General features: G+C 47.7%; 1 protein-coding gene across 1 annotated transcript in view; it reads right to left on the reverse strand.

Moving 5' to 3' along the window:
- Window positions 1–21,906, reverse strand: part of AHI1 (Abelson helper integration site 1) — a 2,019,384-nt gene that overhangs the window by 1,402,846 nt on the left and 594,632 nt on the right. Inside the window, exon 10 of the mRNA XM_069606745.1 lies at window positions 2,239–2,391. Coding sequence (XP_069462846.1) covers window positions 2,239–2,391 — 153 coding nt within the window. The remainder of the gene's footprint in view (window positions 1–2,238; window positions 2,392–21,906) is intronic.

Genomic DNA, 21,906 nt, shown 5'->3' on the forward strand with positions numbered 1-21,906 from the left:
CACTTTTTGGTGTGATGCACTCTGGAACCTTGACTCCGCGTTGAAGTATTCAGTACAGTAATGGCACTACTCTCTTTGGCTGCGATTCCAGGGACTTCCTCAGGTGTGCCTAAGTCACATGGCCTTCTCCCTCTGCACTTATGCTCATACCTTGGCATACCTGGCCAAAGATCTGTTATAATATTCAGCAGCCTGTGAGGAAGTAACAGGGAGAACGTGAGAAATGGGAGGTCACTGATTCAAAGGAGGACAAGAAGAGGCACTAACGAAGAGTTACTTAATATCAAGCTATGTAATTGGATTCGTATAAAGGTGAGAAGGAGGGAATTGAATAACCCTGGCTGGGAAGTCCCTAAAGGTTCCAAACCAGAACCTAATAACAAAGGGAAAATACTGTACGAGCTACACGAATTTCAAACTCAAGAATGTTGTGGAGGAATTACAAGAACTAATATAAGAGATAAGAGGGACTATTACTGAAGATCTTGCTAGATAAATAGCAACAAGATTGAGACATTTAAACATCTGAAAAGACTGGTACATGATGAGAATCAAGCCAATCTCCTGGAATTATATAGGCTTTTAGTGGTAGGGCCAGGGTAGAACTAGATGTGGGCCTTCCTAACGACAGACGAGATCTTTTAGTTCCTTTAGATAGGTAGGGAAACCTTTAGAAATGGGAAAGCTAGGGTTTTTTTCCACCTTCGGCGCAGGTAAGTTGGGCTATCAAAAGACCCTCCCCTGGGCCTTTGTTTGTACCATTTTGGCGCTTGTGGTTTGGGCCCCCTGCCACACCCACATCCCTTCTTTCCATGGCTTCCCCGCTTTCCCTTTCCGCCCACCTCCCCCCAATATAGGTCGGATCACTGTTCAAAAGTGAGCACCCCAGGGCAGCCCTCTGCCTGTGCAGCCCTGTGGCTAAGGGCCCCAAGGCAATGGGAGGCTCCAAAAGAGGCAGCTCCATATCTTGTCTGCAAGTGTCAGCAGGGGAAGCCAGTGGCCAGCCGTCAACCAACAGCTACAATCAAGGTACGAGTGGTCAGGGTGAAGGATAGAGCATTCACTCTACCCTGGAGCCCCTACCACTTAGCAAACTAACCTACATTGTGATAGTACTGTGATTGCAAGCCTGAACCACACTGTAATAGCATTGTGATTACTAGACTGCGTCGTGCCCCAGAAAACTGTTCAATTGCCTCCATCTTGGTTTAGTATATGGTGAAACCTACTGCATTGCATTGTGAAACCTAGGTCTCTCTCTGACTATACAGGACTCTCAAATCTAGGGGTAGCCTCAATCATGGTTTAGTATATGGTGAAAATTACGGCACTGTGAAACCAAGGGCTCGACGATATTGGGCTCTCAAATCTAGGCCCGTTTCCTCTGCTGCATTGGACAGAGATCGCCCCCACCCGAACAATCTCGAAGCATAAGGTACGTATATCTCGCACCACCAGTATGGACAAAGGCCATAGGCATGGCCAAGCATCCATGCACGATAGAATGCTGCTATGCCTAAGCACATCTGGTCTAGCATCACATATAGCCGTCCAGAATGAAACACCTGACGTACCTCAAAATCTCTGCCACTAGAATACAGCGACTACCTTTTGAAAGGAGCTCGGTACAGCTGGCCACACATCAACTCTCCCAACAATTGCAATCTATCGCAAACCTTCAACAGCACCCACCCACGTGCCTGACCTCTCTTCGGGCTGCTTAGTCGAGCCTTGCCAGCCACCCATGTCCTACACCGGCAACATGCACACATGCATCGCCTACGCTAAACTCCTTAGAATTTTCCACCAGATCGGCTGCGGTCAATGAGGGCGTTCCAACCAGAAAAAGCGCATTGAGGCCACACAAGTGGGGAAAGAGCGCTATATAAATAACCAAATACAATACAATACAATCATTATTATGAACATGAACAAAGTTGTTTGCTTTTTGTCGTGTGACAGAGACACTTCTCAACACAACAGAATAGCTGCTGAAATCTGTAAAGAGTTGGACATTCATTGTGTATTTTTGGCACTAGTTGAATTGGAAAAAACGTTTTTGCAGTGAATTATGATATTTGCAGTTATTGCTCTGTTCATCTCAAAGGTTTAAATGGTGAGTACTTCCATTTTTAAAAATATGCATTGGTGTGCCCTTTTAATTATGGTACTTGACAAAGTTATCAAATATGTTTTTGCAGGTATGATTATTTAGAAACATTATGAATATATATTTACCTGCCCAGGAAATCTCGTCCACTTCACAAGTTCCTTCATTTTGTCTTCTGAACTGGATTCCTTGGCTTTTCGGCCATCTGGACTTTGGGGATCACCAAATGGTGTACTGTGCTCCTGTTGCCCAGCCCTTGGAGAACCAGAAGAGGGGTCAAACTGCACACAGAAAATATAATTAATCCAACAGATACTCTTACGTCCAACTCACTTCTAACGTAACAAATACACTTGTAAAAATTGGCTCCAGGGAGAATGTCTATCCGGCCTCAGATCATGATACCTACGAAAGGTATATTAAAAAGGTAAATGTAAACAAGGCTTCAAATACAGAGTAAATTAATCTACCGACCCACCAAGCACATTTTAAGAAATGCAAATGGGTAGCGAAGCACAAATTGGCGATGCATCTGCCAGACAATGTAATGCACAGAGTAAAACAAAACACATTTGTTTTCTTCCAATTGTATAAATTATTTTGTTGAGTTTTGTTTCTTTAACCCATCATTTTAAAGCAATCCATTAACCACATTACCATTGTTATTAAACTAAAAACAAACAGAACCAAGCTAGATTTTCTAATTGTACATTCTTCTATGGAATCAGCAGGTTTTAGTATCTTTAACTCAAATCCCCTTCATTTAAAACAGGTGGAACCAGCATTGCCATCAATGGTAATGCTAACATGTGCTAAAGTTACAAGTACTGAGGCTAATGATATGAGATGTTGGATCCCCTGAAACACTCAATTTAATCGCTTTAGAAATGCCAAACAATAGATTATGCACTGAGCTAAAGCACGCTTGGCAGATGCGTTGTTGGTGAGATAGAAGGGTAACACCGAGGCGAGGGACAGTCACCCCAATCCCATCTATCGTCAGAGGAAGGGGGAAAACACTTTGGGACAAAAGTATCTTTATGACCTTAATAAATCAGGGAGAGCACCCCCCCACCCCCCAACAGCCAGTCCAGAACAGAATTGTACGATCGGAGAGAAAAAAAGGTCTGACCATACAAAAAGTCTGAAAAATGCTACCACCAAAGGTTTGAACACCAAAAGTTTGAACCTTTGGTGGTAGCATTGTAGGTAAGTATAAAAAAAAGAAATACTGCAGGGGCTGTGGGGGTGTCCCCCGCAACACCCTGCTCACTATATGACACAGTATAGTGAGCGGGGGATGCGGGGGAAACCCCTGCAGCTCCTGAAAAAAAAAATGAAAAAAAGGACCCTGTGGCGCCGGTTCCCATTCACGGAAGTGAAAGGGAACTGGCGCCGCAGGGACACAGCGTGAAGAGAAGGTAAGTAGGGTTTGTTTATGTTGGGGGTGTGGGTGGGAGTGTGCCATGGGTGTGTGGGTATGTAGGGGTTTTGAACGTTTGTCCACATGTGAAATGTACAAACCTTTTGTGGTTAGTACATTTCACATGCAAACTTTCCAGCCGTGGGAAAATCAGCCGCAGTCGGATCACGTAGATCCATCCGGAACATGGACCATACAAATTAATGCCTTTCCCTTTAAGAGAGAAGAGTTTCAGCATTCTGCATCCATAGTCAGGTACTTAACATTTATTTCTTCTGCAGCACAGAAAAGGATTAAACAAACTAGCGCGGTTGGCAGCAACCCCACAGATACATTGCCATGCTCATCAAGCATTTCAGGTACATTTATTCCTTCAGCATCACTGCCGAAGGAAGCATTCAAACTGGTGAAACTACAAGGATCCTTTACAGGACACGTACGGATACAACTTGCACTCAACCAGCCTATTAAAAGAAAAAACATAAGCATGCCTTCAACATGAGTCAACACGAACAACAGTTATTCTTCTGCTCACGCTACAATTACAGGGGTTAGGAAGTTGCAATTCTACTGCTATTGCTAACAAAAACAATCTCGTTAGGGGCATGGCTTAGTGGCCAGGCATTGGAGAAGCAAACCTATGGAGTTCCCGAGAGATCCTATGAATAGATCCGTCTAACTAGTCCGATTTGCCTGGAAAACTAAGGGAAAGGCGTCAGAGGCTGAAGAGAGAAGGCGGGTCAATAAACCATTGCGCGGAGAAGCGTGGTTTCGATAAATGTCAACCTACAAAGGAGCTGGGCACGCTCCAGGGACAAGATGGCGGATGCGTGGTAGCTGACCTGAAGAGGAGGCAGAGGAGGCAGACGCCAATACATTTGCATGGGTGTTGCAGCGCCTGTGGCAGAGCAAGGGATAGAAAGTAGGGTGAGCCCTGCACACATGAGGCAGTAGCTGCAAGAGAGCGGAGCAGCTGGTCTGGTGCCGGTTGCAACACTGAAGGAGGCCCGGGAGAGGAGGAGGCGCGAGGCTGCCCAACGAAGAAGAGCTGGCAACCCCACGGGCGACTACGGACAGCTGAGGAGGAGCGCGTAAGAGCCCACAAAGGAGCACGTACAGCTGGATCAAGCCGAACGAGGGAAGGCAGATGGGAAGGTGAGCAGCACCCCCACCCCTTGGCACCCCTGCTTCCCCCACGGGGAGGAGAAATGGATATAAATAAAAACGAGACCGGCAGAAGGGTGGACTGCAGGCGGTGCCGGAGGGGCAGACCAGCAGCTCGGACGCATGCAACACCCCTCGGACCAGCGAGACAAGGTCAGTGATAAAGCAGCCTTGCGACTCCGAGACTCTCCCCGGTGATGAGAAGCCCCACCAACAGGATGCAAGAGGGATAAAAAACGAGGAAGAAGGTGGAGGGCACAAACAGCGCACTGGAAAGGAAAGCAGAGTGAACCCCTCGCGGAAACAGACTCACCCCACCTTAGACCCAGGGGACACAGGGCTGCAAAACAAGGTGCTTAACCTCTTAAGGAAGACAAAGAACCCTCGACATAATCCTCATCCCGAACAGTGAAAGAAGAGGGCTGCACCTCTCTGACTGTAGTCGAGGCAAAAAGTACACCTGCTCAAAGCACAGTGGTGGGAAGATATCCAGCAGTAAAACACAAGAAGGGTGGTACTCGGCCGGTGCGGGCTCCCCCCTCATTTTGATCCTTGTTCCTGGAAGTGACTTAAATGCAATAAGGCACAACATAAGGCCAGCAGCTATGAAACATTACAAAAAAAACGCCCTGGGACTCATGATAATAGCCCAGTTACGAAGTGCAACAATAATGCTGGGAGCCTGACAGCACAAACCGAGACATCCCGTGAGGCAAGGTGCAGAGAGCGGGACCCCCCACCCCAGAACTCAGGCCAGGGTAAAAACAGCGCTGCAAGCTGAACACAAGGGGAGAGAGGCAAACACGCACACACAAGAATGAAAAAAGAACGGCAGAGGCCGGCCTCTTTCCCCCTGTGCCCCCCACCCCTCCGTAGAACTGGGGGGAATCAGTGGAGAGGGAGCGTGAAGAGTGACAACACTTTCCAACACCTAAGATGCAGAAACTAGAACTGAAACTTCCAACCTACTGTGCAAGGCAGGACCAGACAAACAGGCTGTGGAAGCATAGAGGTCAGGACTTAAGAAGAGACGCGCCACCCACGCGGCCCCCCTACAACGCCTAGAAATAGAGTCAAAGGTGCAAGACGGAAGACAACAAGATGCGAGACAAACAAAGAGGGGGTAAGAGCAAGCAGACCAGTATGGAGACATATGCCCTTAAGAACAAAAACAGCCCGCATACCTCAGCGGACACGGAAAGCTCGAACCAACAGGCAGGGCGGCAGGAGAACTGACCCATTTTAGGGGAAATAGCTGCATTAAAAAACTGCGCTAGAGTACAAAATGGATGCAGTGATCGTAGACATGGGTCTGCTGCTCCAAGACGTCAGGGCCCTAGCGGAACGGATGGGCACAGCGGAACATCAGATGCAAGAAGATACAGAGAACATAACAACCGCCCAATCTCAAATCACAAGCATGCTAGAGAGGATAAGGACCCTGGAGCACAGAGCTGAGGATGCATAGGGTAGGCCCCGAAGAAACAACATCTGCATTGTAGGCTTACCCAAAGGAGAGAAGGGCAACGATTCTATGGACTATATAGATAATCTACTGCTGCAGGAAGAAGGGGGTGATCATGCTGTCACAGGGCTTCACAGTAGAAAGAGCCCACAGATCCTTAGCCAGAAAGCCACCATTGGAAGCTCCACCGATGCCCATGATAGCCAAAATCATGAAATTTAAGGACCAGGAAAAGATCCTTACCTTCTCAAGAGAAGGTGACGCGATCACCGCAAACTCCTCAAAAATTGCAATCTACACAGATTATACTGTGCAGGTGCAGAAACAGAAACAGAGAGCACAGTTTGGGCCAATGAAAGAACGACTTTGGAGAGCAAACCTGAGATACATGCTGCTGTACCCTGCCAAACTCAAAGTGTTGCAAAATGGACAATCCTATTTCTTCGAGAGCACAGAGGAGGCACACACCTGGATGGATCAGCAAGGCTTACCCCAAACCCCATTTGGGAGATAGAAACCGCAATAACAATGTCAATGCACCACCATAACCAGACGGGAAACGGGTCTGAAGAGGCTCGCGATGAGATGCAAAACAGAACATGCGAAAATACATGAAAACAAGGAACCGAGACCAGGAACATTAAGAAAGCGGAAGACCGAAAATCGGTAACCCTGTGGCTGCATCGATGGGTGCTACAGCAAGCAACACCCCAGAACACTGAGAAAGTTTAAGATGTCAGTTCAAAGACATTGCGCTGCGGAGGGCCATCCCCGGGGAAACTGGGGCTGAGCTAGAGAAGCAGTGGAGCCCGAGCAGGGGGAGGGAGGCTGGGTGTTTGTTCAAAGCTCGAGTTTGCTGTTCAAAAGTTGGAAAGGAGGCAGGAGAATACACAAGCATCAAAGATCGATCAGAAGGCACACAGAGTAAAGGAGCACGCATACCACAGAGATCCAATCCACATGAGGTGTATATTGACCAACAGAAATCGCGTCAGACCCACACATTGAGAAGCCGCCAAGGGCACAAAAAAGACACTGGAAGCGGGAGATGCAAATGCAAAGATCCAAGCAAAAAGAAAGATGAAAAAGCAAGGACAGAGAAGAGGGGCCACTGGGAAATGGCAGGCCATGCAAGGAGACAGAAAGATGAGACCTGAGGAGATAGCCAGAAAGGGTTGTTTAGGGAAATCTCCTAGGCAACAGGTCACGTTTGGGGCTGCACCTTTGAGAACTCAGATTTGTCAGGAAAGTACATCAGAATGTGCATTTTGTATCTGCATTGCCTTAATCCTGTGATTTGCCACCAGACCTGCAGTTAGAGCTGCAATTTGATTGAGGTATTTGAAAGTATGCAACATACTTACGCGGCCGCACACACCGCTGTGAATTTTTTAAAACAGCGAGTTTTGATAACTAATGCATGCCTTAGAGTAGGTGCTCCTTCAGCAGTCAGCTGTTCTAGTCAACCGCTCATAGTAGCACCGTCAGTATCTAGGAGCATAGTTGTACTTCGCTGTCTGCGACAGTTGAGTCAGGTAAGCACTGCTAGGGGGAACTGCTCAGAACTACACTACCCTGAAGGCCCAGCTGGCTTGATAAGAAACGTCAGGCGCTTTAGTGCCAGCGCTTCAAAGCCAAACCGGTCTTCGCAGGTCCTCTCCATCCACAGAGTTCACAGCCACCCAGAGCTCTGATCTATTCCGCACCAGCTCGCACGCCACGCAACCAGTGGGAGAAGAGGTTATAGCCATGCTAGACAGCTCCAAGGGTAAGAGCTGCATCGCAACATCCCAAATTGTGGCTTTAAATGATATGGAAAACATGAGACGTAATGCATCTACACTACCATATTTAGAGCAACAGCCAACGATCAAAGCCATTGTACTGCAAACAATAGAAAGGTCAGTAAAGACCCAACTAAGGTGAACACAAAAACTCAAGCCAAATCAATACACAAGAAGGAAGACATGAAGGCCCTAAAAGCATGTCTTTTGAAAACCCGCTCCTTAAGTGAACACAGTCAAAGCGTAAATGACGTCTAGCTCCTCCTGAGTTATGAGGTCATATTCCTCACCAACACCTGGCTCCAAGACACCATTGGCTAAGTGTGCGATTTAGTGGTCCCAGAAGGGTTTACTGTACATAAGAACAGAGACACTGGAGTCGCAGTAATAGTCAGAGACTCCATACACCTGTTCAAGGCCTCCATCGCATGTTCTGGATGCGAAACGCTACATCTGAAATTCTCACCAACGCAGAACGACTGTATAAACTTCATAGTTATGTACAGACCTTCCTCCTTTAGTTCAGAATTTTGCAATGAATTAACTCAGCAGTTAAACAACTTTAAATCCACCAACACAGCAACCTTGCTCGTAGGTGACTTTAATAGGGGGCGAGGGAACCCAAATGGATAAGGAGGCTCGCCTTCTTGAGAAAACCTTGAACAACATGGATTTTAAGGTTATAAACAAGGAACCCATGACAGCCAAGGGCAACCAGCTAGACTGGATTGGTACTCAAAACCTCAAGGCACAGATGGTTGAGACATCACCTTGTATCTGGTCAGACCACTTCAAGGTCATCTTTGAGGTACAAATGAGTCACCCTCTTAAAAAAGCCATCAATCCACACGAAAAGGCCCAAAGTAGAAATTTCAAGAACATAAGGCCTGTTCAACTGGAACAATGCCTAAAAAAGATACATGAGACCTTCCAGGAAGGGCACTCATGTGAAGACATGTTACGGCAATATTCCGACTCGGTTCTTAGAATTTGTTGAGCAGCACGCACCACTTCAATCGAAGTTGGTAAGGAAAAACAGTAACCACCAGAAATGCTTTCATAGTGAGCTAACCAAACTCAAAATAGAACCAAGAGGTTTGGGAAGGAAGTGGCTTAAACACCAGACACCAGCCAACAAAGAACAATGGAAATGCACTGTAGAAAAGGTATCAGAGAGGCTAAAACAAACCATTACAACAAACTGATAGCATCCACACCTAGTTGCACCTGCAAACTAGTTGACATCCTCAAGTCCATAGAGAAACCAAAGGCCCTCTCTCCCCCCTTTGACTCCACGCAGGAAGACTGCGAGTCGGTGCAAAGGGCTTTCGTTTCCAAAATTCAGAAAGCAAGGAATACCATAATATCGGGCAGAGAAACATCTAACATTTCTATTTCGTATTTAAGGTCCAGGACAAAATAGCAACAGCCCAGCTCCAGAAGCATGTCGAAGTTAACTCCATCCTGCAGGACAAACAATCGGTTTTCCGTACTGCACACAGTATGAAGATCGCCATGTTGGACTTACAGACACACATGCTTAGTGTTCTTGATAAGGGAAAGCAGGGCTACTGATGCCCTTGGACCTGAGCGCGGCATTTGATATAGTAGACCGCCAATTATTACAACTGTCCTGGACAAAATGGTTGGCTGCGCCAAGAAAGCATTGGCATGGTTGACCACTTTCTTAGCCGACCGTGAGCCAAAAATCCATTGGGGGGAACATTCTCCAAAGCAACCCATATAAGTTATGGGGTCCCACAAGAGGCTAGCTTATCCCCTTTCCTTTTCAATTTGTATATGCGATGCCGGTGCGAATTACTGGAAAGCGTTGGCGCATTTCTTACAAATTATGTCAGTTATACCCAGCTGGTGGTAGAGCTGGAGGGTGACTATATCAAGGATAGCGCCAAAATCTCCACACTGTAAAACATCATAGAGAATTGGATGGAGGGCAACTGGATGTGCCTCAACAGTAAAAAGATGGAGATGATGATCTTTGGTACCCGTCAAGCCCAATCTAAGCTTGGGCCACACTGAGTCCTTGCACATAAAGGACACACGCATGCAAGTGTCAGAGCAGGTTAAACCCCTCGGAATGATCATGGAGGCATCTTTGGGAGCAGAGGCGCAGGTTCATTACTTACACAAGAGTAATTCTTACTATCTCTGCTTACTTAGATCTATTCGCCCGTTCCTGAGCGAGAAGAAAACCGCCACGATCGCTGGGGCAACCATTTTGTCCCGATTGGACTATGGAAACTCTCATGCTCGGGCCACTAAGAACTGTATAGAGAGGTGCCAGATCATGGAAAATAATGCTGTACGTATAATCAAAAGGTATGAAGAAAAGTGATCACATTTCCATGGAAAGGAAAGCACTGCATTGGCTCAAGGTCAAAGATAGGATCCAGTTCAAAACCTTGACATTAATGCCTATATAGCACTGCACCTGTATATCTCAAGAAACAAATCTCACGATACACCATGAATCGCTCATTGAGATCAAAGGCGCAAGGCAGAATCAAAGTGCCTCCCCACAGCCGAGCAACAGGCTCGGGCAGGGCCTTCCCTGTTCTGGCAGCAAAGAATTGGAACAACCTACCCTTAACTCTCTGACTCGAATCAAGTTATCAGGACCTCAGAAAGAGCCTCAAAACACAAATCTTCAAATAGAGGTTCCCTGATCTGGACATTCAGTCAGCTTAGGTTAGAGGATGATAAGTACTGTTTGTAACCTACATGTTTAATGTTATGCGCCCCGATGCCTGCAGGCTTTCAACGCAATATAAGCACATAAAATGAAAAAAATAAAAAAATAAGCATAGCCACGTAGAACGTACAAGGACTAAACAACTATGTCAAGAGGCTGAGAGTGTACTCATGGCTTAACAGATCGAAAGTATAAGTAGCAATGCTGCAAGAAACACACCTGACAGATGAGAAACTGTCCAAGATAACAAGTAAGTGGGGAGGGAAGATATACAGATCTGCCTAAGCCAGAGGGCTGGTGACTTGGATAGCCCCCAATGTCCCATTCCAGCTTATAACTGTTGACAAAGAGGGTAACAATAGTAATTGTACATGGACTGATAGAAGATAGGAAAATGTGTTTCGTAAATGCGTACGCACCAAACCATGACACCAGATTTTTTTAGAACACTTGACCCACAACTCTCCCTATATAGAGGTGCGGCCTGCATCTGGGGTGGGGACCACAACTGCACACTTATCCCGTTGCTCGACAGGTCAGACACAAAATTCAAGAAACCACTGCCGCCGGCAAAGGCCTTGTAGACGCTCCTGAGCCAATTGAGGCTGGCTGACGTCTGAAGGGAAGCACATAATGACACTCGGGGATATTCTCACTATAGTGCCCCACAGGGCACACATACACGGATAGACTACATTTTCACGGGGGAGAAACAGAGTTCACAAACACAGAATATAAGGCAAGGACCCTCTCGGACCACGCTTCATTGGTGATGGTATGGAGGTACATAAACGCAAGGGCCCCCAACCCAACGTGGAGGTTGAGTGCTGAAGCACTACTAGATAATTCCAAGAACACAAGCAAGAGGCCATTGAAGAATATTTTGAGCCTAACACTGGCAGCGTAGATAAAGTGGGAACTGTGTGGGATGCTTTCAAAGTGGTGGTCAGGGGGACGGCGATAGGGAAGACCGGTGACCTGAGGAGACAAATACTTGAGGAACTGGCCAGAGCAGAGAAAAAAATAGCGGAGGCAGAAAGACAAGCAGGACTGGCAGAGACGGAACCGGCCGAGCTGCTATCATTAAGGCAGCAGTGTGTCGCCATCTGGAAAAGACTGTGGAAATTAGACTATGGGAAATAAATCCAAAAATGACATGCTGGGGGCGACAAACAGGGCAGACTCCTGGCCTTGCTGACCAGGCAAGAAGTGCAAAGGGACCTGATCAATGCAGTGAGAAAACAGACAGGGGAAATTGTTAAGACCCAGGAGGACATCAATCAGGTGTTCTCACAATTCAATGAGAAATTGTATGCCCCGAATCTGGGCACAGAGGTGTGGGAAATACAAGAGGCCCTGACCCAAATAGATTTGCTAAAACTCACAAAATAACAGGCAGAGGTCCTAGACACCCAGTTAACAACAGAAGAGATTGAAACAGTAATTGACGGCCTCCCAACGGCTAAGACCCCTGGGCCAGATGGATTACGGGCGAGTTCTATAGGAAATACAAAGGTACACTAACACCTAAACTACTAGAGGCATATGAAGAGGCGTACACACAGGGCCCCAACTACCGGACAGCATGCTAGAGTCACTGATTATACCCATACTAAAACCAGGGAAATCCCCCCCCCCCCCCCTAGACTGCGGATCATAGAGACCACTCTATGATCAATCAGGACAATAAGATCCTTACAACAATCCTAGCAAACACGTCATACATACATTGGTACACACAGACCAAACGAGGTACGTCCCCGGACGTAATACCACATGGAACCTAAGAAGGCTGCATCACGTTATCGACCAGGCCAACCACAGACAGGAAAAGAGCGCAGTCGCCTCCCTTTGCCCGGTCGAAGCATTTGACTCAGTGAACTGGGACTGGCTTCTGCAGGTGCTTGAATACTTTGGACTGGGCACTAATTTCCTGTGATGGGTCAGGTTGATATATACAGAACCCAAAGCTAGGGTCAAAACGGGGAAGCATGTCTCGGCAGCATGGAGAATATACCGAGGTACAAAAACAGGGCTGCCCGTTGTCACCAATGCTTTATATACTGGCCCTGTAACCACTGGCAGCCTTCTTGAGGACAGAATTTAGCAATATGGGAATAAGCATAAACACCCACCTAGTATCACTATACACTGATGACATGCTCCTGTATGTCATAACCCAGAAGACAACCTGCCACATTTGCTAGAGGTAGTAGAAGCATTCACTAGGCTATCCGGAATATGTATTAACAGAGATAAATCTTCCCTGTACCTCTTGGCGACACTAAGGCGAGGAAACAGACCATCTGGGATCAAAATGGGCCCTGGTTTACTTCCACTATTTAGGGATAGAGATACATCACGACCCGGCACTGCTCCTGTGCACTCAAAATTCCCCGCGGCCCACAGCAAGGGGGAAATGGGAATTAGAGCTTCAGAAAACCCTCACGGACCAAGAGTGGGCAAGAGCCCTGAAATACATAAAGAAGGTCTCCAGAAATGTGAGGTTTCAGTCACGCACAGGGCATACTTCACCCCAAGCAGACTATCCAGAATGGGACACAAAGCCAGCCATACTTGTCCAAGGTGCAATATGGAAGACGCAGACATGCTGCACATGTTCAGGACCTGCCCAGTGATAGCGGAATTCTGGGAACAAATAAGATTGAGATCCGCAGCTGGAGGAATCTAAATGCAAGCGTTGATACCAGTAGCTTACTTGCTGGAACTGTTCCCAAGAGGATGCAGACAGAATGCGCACCTGGCAAAAATAAAAGACTTAATCAGCATCCTAGCAAAACGCTGAATAGCGATAGCTTGGAAGTCCAACATAAGCCTGGCAGTTGAGGCATGGTGGCAAACTTAAAGAGATGGGCACTGGCAGAGTCGACGGTATGGACTATGGCACTGCAGAGGGGTGCATGCGAGAGCAGAATTAAAATAACAGAATGGAACATGCTAGTACAGGAGTTATTCGCACCCAGTGCTGGAAGCAGCACGGAGACTTCTGAGAAATAAGAGACATAATCACACGCCTGATTGAAATATGAAGGTATGGCACTAGCTGGACAGGCTGTAAGTCACAGGTGGACAGCCCATTGCAAGAACCACCTCTTGGGAAGGCAGACCCACACACGCACAGGAGACGGTGGGTATGATACACGGCAAGACTGGAAAGTTTGCCAATACATGAACTGTTTGTTACTCGCCGATGTGAGTTGTTTGTCGTTTGTTGGTTGGTGTGTTGTATGTAAAAACCACTAAAGATTTTTTTTTTTTAAATGAAAAAAAACAATCTCTTTGCTTAATACATGTTTCACAGATCTCTGATTTACACACTGAGAAAGCAGAGGCACAGTTTAAAGTAGTCTGCTTGGAAATGCTCATAAGGGTTGGGGAAATAGATCACAAACTGATCTGGGGCCATGTTAAAATCCAAAATGGTGACAGGTGATAATATAATCTCAGGGCATGTCCCTTGCATCGCACATGACCCCCGGACCATGGCCCAACCTACACCAGACAGACGCTAAAAAAAGAACTCTAAGCACCAAACCATGTGAGGGGAGACTCTACAAGCCAGGCTGCTCAGTCTGAAGATGTGGAGTGCTTGAGAAGGAGCAGGTGTTTGGGGAGATTGGCCAGCAAGATGTTCCGAGGACGGAGAAGGTTGAAGCAGATTTCTAAAGGTAGGGGAGTTACCATATGAGAAGAGATTAATTAGAGGAGGAACAGTACTATGTGGAAAGAGGAGTTAGAGGAGAAGAGAGTTACTGAGGAGTGTGTTACTGAAGGTCTGAAGTAGGAAGTAAAGGAAAGGCTGGAAGTGACTGTGATGAATCCTACTGACTCCTCACCAATTCCCAGCCTAAAGTCTCCTCCCAGGTGGCCAGGGCAAGGCAGACACTTTCTGATCCTGACTTTGGGGTGGTGTTGTGCGGGAGGATCATCTGGGAGGAGAAAAGGCAGAGGGGAATGAGAGGAATCCGTGGGATGAGACACAGTATTTGTCTTCCTCTAGGGAGGATAGCTCCGCAATGCCAAAATGGGTAATGGCTTGTTGTAATAACCATCTTGCTATTATGATAGACACACATCATGGGGGTGAAAACAATCACCAACTCCTAGGCCTTGGAAGAAATCAAAACCTTGTAAAACAAAACACCCCCCTAACATCCAAAGTTACAGTCCAAAGAAATTTGTGAATAACACCAGCTTAAAATAATTGTCTTTCCCTTTTCAATCAAGGCCAATGGCTAATCCTTGTGATGTTGCTTTAAAGATTTGTATATGAAACAAACTGGGGTTTAATTGCAAAACAGAAATAGGAAAACTAAATCTTTCCATTAGGGACTTCAAGTCCCACAAATCCCTAGGTACTGGAACGAAGAAGAGGGTTGAACAGGCACAACGTTGCAGGAGAGGAGTGGTCAGGTCATTAATGCAGATAACCTACACCTGAGGGAGACAGAGGCTTAAAACGATTCCCTTAGGTGCCTGCCATAGAGTTGGTGTTGTTGGAGAAGGGCAGAGGAAGTAAGAAGTAGCGTGGCTCGTGCTGGCAGCTCAGGCAGAAGCTGGAGAAGTAAGAAAACGCCAAGAGCGAGAAGACGCCTGGACAACTTCTTGGAAGATATCAGCAGCCGGTCCCGGAGGAAAGCTTTCTCCCTTGTGACCTGGTCTGCAGAGGCTGCGCAGTGGGAAGCGTGCTAGAGACTGTCTCAGGTGGCTGGCGTGCACCCAAGGGCCTCGAGGCTGACTCTGGTGGCAGGCTTGCACCAGAAAGCCTCAGGAGCTCGAAGTGTAGTTGGCGTGGGCAAAGGTGGAACTAGGTGGAAGCAGTTTGCCGGGTCGCGAGGAGCCACAGCAGCAGAGGTCCTGTGAGCAGTGAGGGGAACAGAGGCACAAATCTTACCCAGTAAGTTCACAGGTTGTCAGTGACCTCGGAGCGCTCTGTCTCCGCTCGCATGTTGGAAGTAGGCACTAGGTGAGTAAGCAATGCTCGCGTAGAAGCAAGTAGTGCAATGCAGTAGAAACAGCACTCACGTGTGAATGAAAGTGATTCACAAGTTACTTTTAAATACCGAAATATAGTAAAGCAGCAGAAGAAGCACTCGCCTTTGAGTGAGAGTGATTCCCAAGTTAATTCTGAACACTGATCTATGGAGAAGCAGCAAAAACCTGTTTTATCAAAGCCAAATGACTGTAACCTTAAAAGTGCGAGTCTGTGGAAAACCCAGCAACCTTAGCGGGTGACTTTGTTAAGAGTTAATTTCAATAAGCATTACCCAAGCCAAGAGAAACTGAGACCAAGTCAAATACAATCTATTCAATATTACCAAATGCAAGGCAAAATATATATAGATTACACACAGCACTAGAAAAAACCCCTAAGCTACCAAACCCCCTAGCCCTACTGTCCATAGATTTCGAGAAGGCTTTCGACCCTGTGCACTGGGAGGCAATTTGGGAAATTATGCGACAAATGGGCATAGGTCCTTATTTCATGAGTTGGGTTAAACTACTATACCACTTTCCAGTGGCAGTAACAAGAGTGAATGGGTATACTTCCGAACCCTTCCAGCTAGGTAGGGGCACACGACAAGGCTGCCCCCTGTCAGCTTTGATTTTTGCGTTAGCAATCGAACCTTTAGCAATCCTGTTAAGATCCACGCCAACATGGAGTGGCTTCAGGTGGGCGGACGGCTGGGAAGACGCGGATGATCTGTTAATTTATCTGGCGGACCCGCAAGTTTCCTGCCCGGTTGTGTCGCATTTACTAGAGAGATGAACTAGTTACTCTTACCTTGTAACGTTCTTTCGATGGGATGTTCCTCCGACGTATTCCTTATCTTAGATAGAAATCCTTCAGCTTTGCTGGCCTCGGAAAATTTTTTCGCCAGAGGGCGCTGCGCGTCGATGATCGCCGAGTCGATGACCCTCGACGGCCTCCGTGCCGACGTCGACGTCATCCTGCCTATAAAGGCCGCGCGCAGCGTCCGTTGCTCAGTTCCGTTTTGTAGTCCCCAGTAATGTTTTTGGATTAGACTAATCACCTTGAAGGAGCATAGGCTGCAAACCCACAGGAAGTCATACTGCGGGGATGGATGGGAGGGTCGATAAGGAATACGTCGGAGGAACATCCCATCGAAAGAACGTTACAAGGTAAGAGTAACTAGTTCTTCGAAGGGATTGTGTCCTCCGACGTATTCCTTATCTTAGATAGACTCCCATAGCAGTGGTATTGTGACTGGAGGCGGGAGTAATAAAAGTTATGTTACCCTTCCAGAATGGACAGAGTGTAACACAGCCTTGCCGAATCTAGTTTCTTGACTAGAGGAGGAATCCAGGCTATAGAATTTGGTAAATGTATGTGCGGACGACCATGTGGCAGCCGCACATATATCTCGAATTGGCACCCCTCTTTGAAGGGCTGAGGATGTTGCGATACCCCTGGTAGAATGAGCCCTTAGATTTTGAGGAGGCTCCTTTCCTGCCAATTTGTAGCACTCCAGAATGGCTAAAATAATCCATCTGGAGATGGTTTGTTTTGTTATTGGAAGGCCCAACTTATGTCCTGCATAACCTACAAAGAGTTGGTCTGCTTGTCTGATCTTAGCCAATCTGCTGATATAAAAGCTCAAGGCTCGCTTAGGGTCCAGCCTGTGCAGTCTCTCTTCCTCCTTCCCCGGATGAGGAGGAGGGTAGAAAGAAGGTAATATAATCTTCTGAGTGATGTGAAACTCCGAGACTACCTTCGGGAGGAAGTTAGGCTTCACCTGAAGAACAACTTTGTCCTTGTAAAAGATTGTATGTGGAGGTTTACACGATAAGGCTTGCAACTCGCTAACCCTTCTAGCAGATGTCAATGCTATTAGCAAAACAGTTTTGAGGGTGAGAAGCTTCAATGAACAAGAGTGTAGTGGTTCAAAAGGGGCACCCTTTAGGAAGTTTAAAATTAGGTTTAAATCCCATAAGGGAACTTGAAAAGGTTTCGGGGGATAAACATTAGTTAATCCTTTTAGGTATTGTATTACCAATGGAATTTTGAAGTATGAAGGCTCCTCTGCAGTGCGCTTAAAGATTGATAGCGCTGCGAGATAGCCCTTAATTGTGCCAACCTGTAGGCCTGAATTAGCCAGGTAAAGTAAGAATGACAACACCATAGGTGTACCACAAGAAAAGGGTTCAATATTCTTTTCTCTGCACCAGCTGCAAAATTTGTTCCAACGGCAGCGGTATAGAGTTTTAGTTGCCGGCCTTCTGGCCGAAAGCAACACCTCCATAACATCATCCGGAAGGTCCCAATCCTTGTACCTCAACCTTTCAGACACCAAGCGTGAAGGTTGAGGGTCTTGATGGCTGGATGGAGAACCTGACCTTCCTTCTGCGAGAGAAGATCCTCTCTGTATGGCAGTCGAATTGGAGGGCAGATGGACATGTCTAGAAGGTCCGGGTACCACGTTCTCCTGGCCCAATCCGGGGCAATTAGGATCATGGTCTTCCGAAACCTTCTCAACCTCCTGATCATTTGAGGAATGACAGGGACCGGAGGGAACGCGTACAGAAGTGGGAACTCCCAGTCCACTACGAACGCATCTCCTAGAGCTCCTCTCGGGGGAAATTCCCTTGAGCAAAATCTGTCGCACTTCCTGTTGATACTGGTGGCGAACAGATCCACTTGAGGGGTTCCCCAAAGGGCGAAGATCTCTTGAAGGACTTCCTGAGCTATCTCCCACTCGTGAGAGACTGTGCTCTGCCTGCTCAGAGCGTCCGCTGTCAAGTTCTTCTCTCCGGCTAGGTGAATTGCCGATAGAGAGATTCCTTCCTGAATTGCCCAAAACCAGAGCTGCATCGCCTCTCTGCACAGTGGTAGTGAGCCTACGCCTCCTCTTTTGTTGAGGTAGTGCATGGCCACTGTATTGTCCGTCATTATTAGGACGTTTCTTCCCCGTACAGACGGCAGAAAAGCCTTCAGCGCTAGTCTGATGGCTCTCAGCTCCAACAGGTTGATATGTAGTCTGGACTCCGATGGAGACCAACGACCGCTGATGGTCAAGTCGTTGGCGTGAGCTCCCCACCCCGTGAGTGAGGCATCCGTGACTACTGTTATCTCCGGCCATGGTTGCCAAAACATTTCTCCTTTCAGGATGTTCTCCCGACAGGCCCACCACTGAAGGTCTCGGGCTACTTTGACCGGGATCCGAAGGAGATCTGTCATCCTTCCTGAGAACTGTGACCACTGAGTTCTCAGTGCCCACTGGAGGGATCTCATTCTCAGGCGAGCCTCCGGCACGAGGAATATGCAGGATGCCATGAGGCCTAGCAACCTCAGAAAGTCGTAGGCTGGGAGATATTGGGCATTCTGAAATCTGATGACCATCTGCAGAATATCTCGAGCCCTCACCTCTGGTGGCAAGGCTCTTCCCAGGGAAGTGTCCAGGACTGCTCCAATGAATTGGAGTCTCTGTGATGGTATCATCTGTGACTTCTTTAAATTGAGGGAGAAGCCCAGCTTGTGAAGGAAGTGGCAAACATAATCTAGTTGTCTCTGAACCTGTTCCGAAGATACAGCTCTGATCAACCAATCGTCTAGGTAAGGGTAGACATGAATCCCTTCCCTCCTTAGACTTGCAGCCACAACCGACATTAGCTTGGTAAAGACCCTCGGGGCGGAGGTTAGCCCAAATGGCAGAACTCGAAATTGATAATGAGAGCTGCCAATTGCGAACCTCAGGTATCTCCTGTGCCTGGGATGGATCGGCACATGGAAATAAGCGTCCTGGAGGTCTAGAGATACCAACCAGTCCTGAAGCTGGAGGGCCTGAAGGATCTGAGAGAGAGTCACCATCTTGAACTTGTCCTTTCGGAGGAATTTGTTCAATTCCCGTAAGTCTAAGATGGGTCTCAGTCCTCCGTCCTTCTTCGGTATTATGAAGTAGGGGGAGTACCAACCCTTGTTCCTTTCCGCTACAGGTACCAGTTCTATGGCACCTTTCTCTAGCAGGTCTAAAACCTCCTGCAAGAGGAGCGGATCTGGAAGCTTCAAAGGGTTGTTCCCCGGTGGATGACTCTGAGGGATATGTAGGAAGGGCAGGCAGTAACCTTGGGCCACTGTCTCCAGAGCCCAAGCATCTGACGTAATAGCCTGCCATTCCGTCAGATGGTGAGTTAACCTGCCCCCTACTGGTGTTCTGTGAGGGGAGACCTCAGAGTGGTTTTGAAGCGGCTGATGCAGTTGCCGAAGGTAAAGTGGCTCCTGCTCCTGCGGGTGCGGCTTTCTTTCCCCTACCCCGTCCACCACGGGTAAATCTTCCTTGGCCTCTTTGAGCCGGTCGTCCTCTGCCCTTTCCATATGAGGAATAGTAACGAAAGGACCGTCCTCTCCACGATGATCCCGAAGGACGAAAGGTATTCTGACGGATAGCAGCTCCCAATGACTTGGCTGCTGCCTTGGACGTTTGCAGTTTCTCCAAACTGTCATCCGCCTTCTTTCCAAAGAGGGTAGAACCGTCAAAGGGCATATTCAAAAGCCTGGTCTGCACGTCAGAGGCAAAACCAGACTTCCTCAACCACGCATGCCTGCGGATTGTGGTACTTGCCGCCATGGCCCTGCTGATACTGTCAGCAGAATCTAGGCCAGTTTGTAGGGTCTCGCACATCGCATCTTTACCATCCCTGATGATGTTTAAAAATGCGTCCCTTTCCTCTCCTTCTTGGAGGCAGTCAGCCGCTGATGAAGCGCACTCCCAAAGGGTGTGGCTGAACCTAGCGAGCGTACAGGTCGCGTTAATAGACTTTAACGCCATGCTACAGGCAGAAAAAACCTTCTTAGCCATGGCATCATACTTTTTGTCATCCCTATCCTGCGGAGCAGTGGGGTATGCAGATGTGCTGCCTGATGAGGTTGCAGCCTGTACAACTAAGCTCTCAGGAGTAGGGTGTTTTGACAAATATTCAGGGTCAGAACTAGCCACCCTGTATTTTGTTGACAGTTTTTTATTTACTGCCGGGATAATTTCCGGCGTTTCCCAGTTTGTCAAAATCCTTCTCTGTAGAGCAGAGTGAAATGGAACCACAGGATCCTCCTGTGGGCCCTTGTCCAGTATGTCAGTGAGGTCATCCTGCTGAAAGGCAGGAGAAGGTGCAGACCAACCCATAAATTCTATGATTCTAGACATCAGAGCTCTATATGGAGTCTCCGCATGTTCTCCTGGGTCTGGTTTGATAAATTCTGCTTCAGGAGAAGTGTCCAAGCCACTAGCTTCCTGAAGTGCATCCTGAAGATTTTTTAATCCTCTTTCCTCAGAGGCGAAAGTCTCTGGCTCTGGTGATGTGGTCCTCTGTAAATCAATATCTTGGTCTGAATCCTCCCTTTCCTCAAAAATCGAGGTTAAAGGGGGATACTTTGGTTTTTGGAATGGTATAAACCCCATTTCCAATGCAGAAGGAGCCATCATCACAGGCCTTGAAAACGTCGATGTCGTCGACACCGACGTGAAAGTACTCGAAGGCGCCGTGAAAAGCGTCGAGAAATGTGTACTAGGCCTCGAGGAACTCGAAAGGATCGGAGTCCTGCTCGAGAACGACGTCGACGTTCTCGGCGTCGAGTCGGAGGTCTTTTGTCTAACCGTTGGCTGTGGAGTAGCCGTGGTTCTTTCCTTCACCGGCGTCGATATCGGCGTCGACGTCGGCGTCGACTCGATCGACTGATGCGCCGATGAATCCTTCGACAACGGCGTCGATGGCGCCGACCTCTGTTTCGAAGGAGTTTTCGACGATGGCGTCGATGATGCTTTATCTCCCGATGGCTCGAGGCGCTTTCGGGTTGACTTTTCCGCCGGGTACTGCGACTCGCGGCGTTTAGATTTTTTGGGTTTTTTACCCGGGGTATCACCCTCAGCTGTCTTCGAGGGGGACGAGGCCGCTTTCTCGAAGACGCTTAGCATCTTTTTCCTGAATTCCTCCCACTCAGCTTGCGAGCTGCGTTTTGTGGGGCAATGAACTCTCTCAGGAGAACTCGACGAAGATGACGAAGGGGATCTCCTACGTCTCTTCTTCGAGTGTCTCGATGTCGACGAGTGGTGGGAGCCACTTCGTGATCTAGAACGAGAGTGTTTTTTATGGTGAGGAGACGAACGTCTCGACTCTACCGAAGAAGCTTTCGAGGAAGTTAAAGTTGACCTACCTCTCTCGAGCTTCCCCCTACGCTCCTTCAAGGCTTTCGCCGTCATGGAAAGGCATTCC

This window comes from Ambystoma mexicanum, chromosome 4p, assembly GCF_040938575.1.
Source record: "Ambystoma mexicanum isolate Mex_15411 chromosome 4p, UKY_AmexF1_1, whole genome shotgun sequence".
NCBI classification, from domain to species: domain Eukaryota; kingdom Metazoa; phylum Chordata; class Amphibia; order Caudata; family Ambystomatidae; genus Ambystoma; species Ambystoma mexicanum.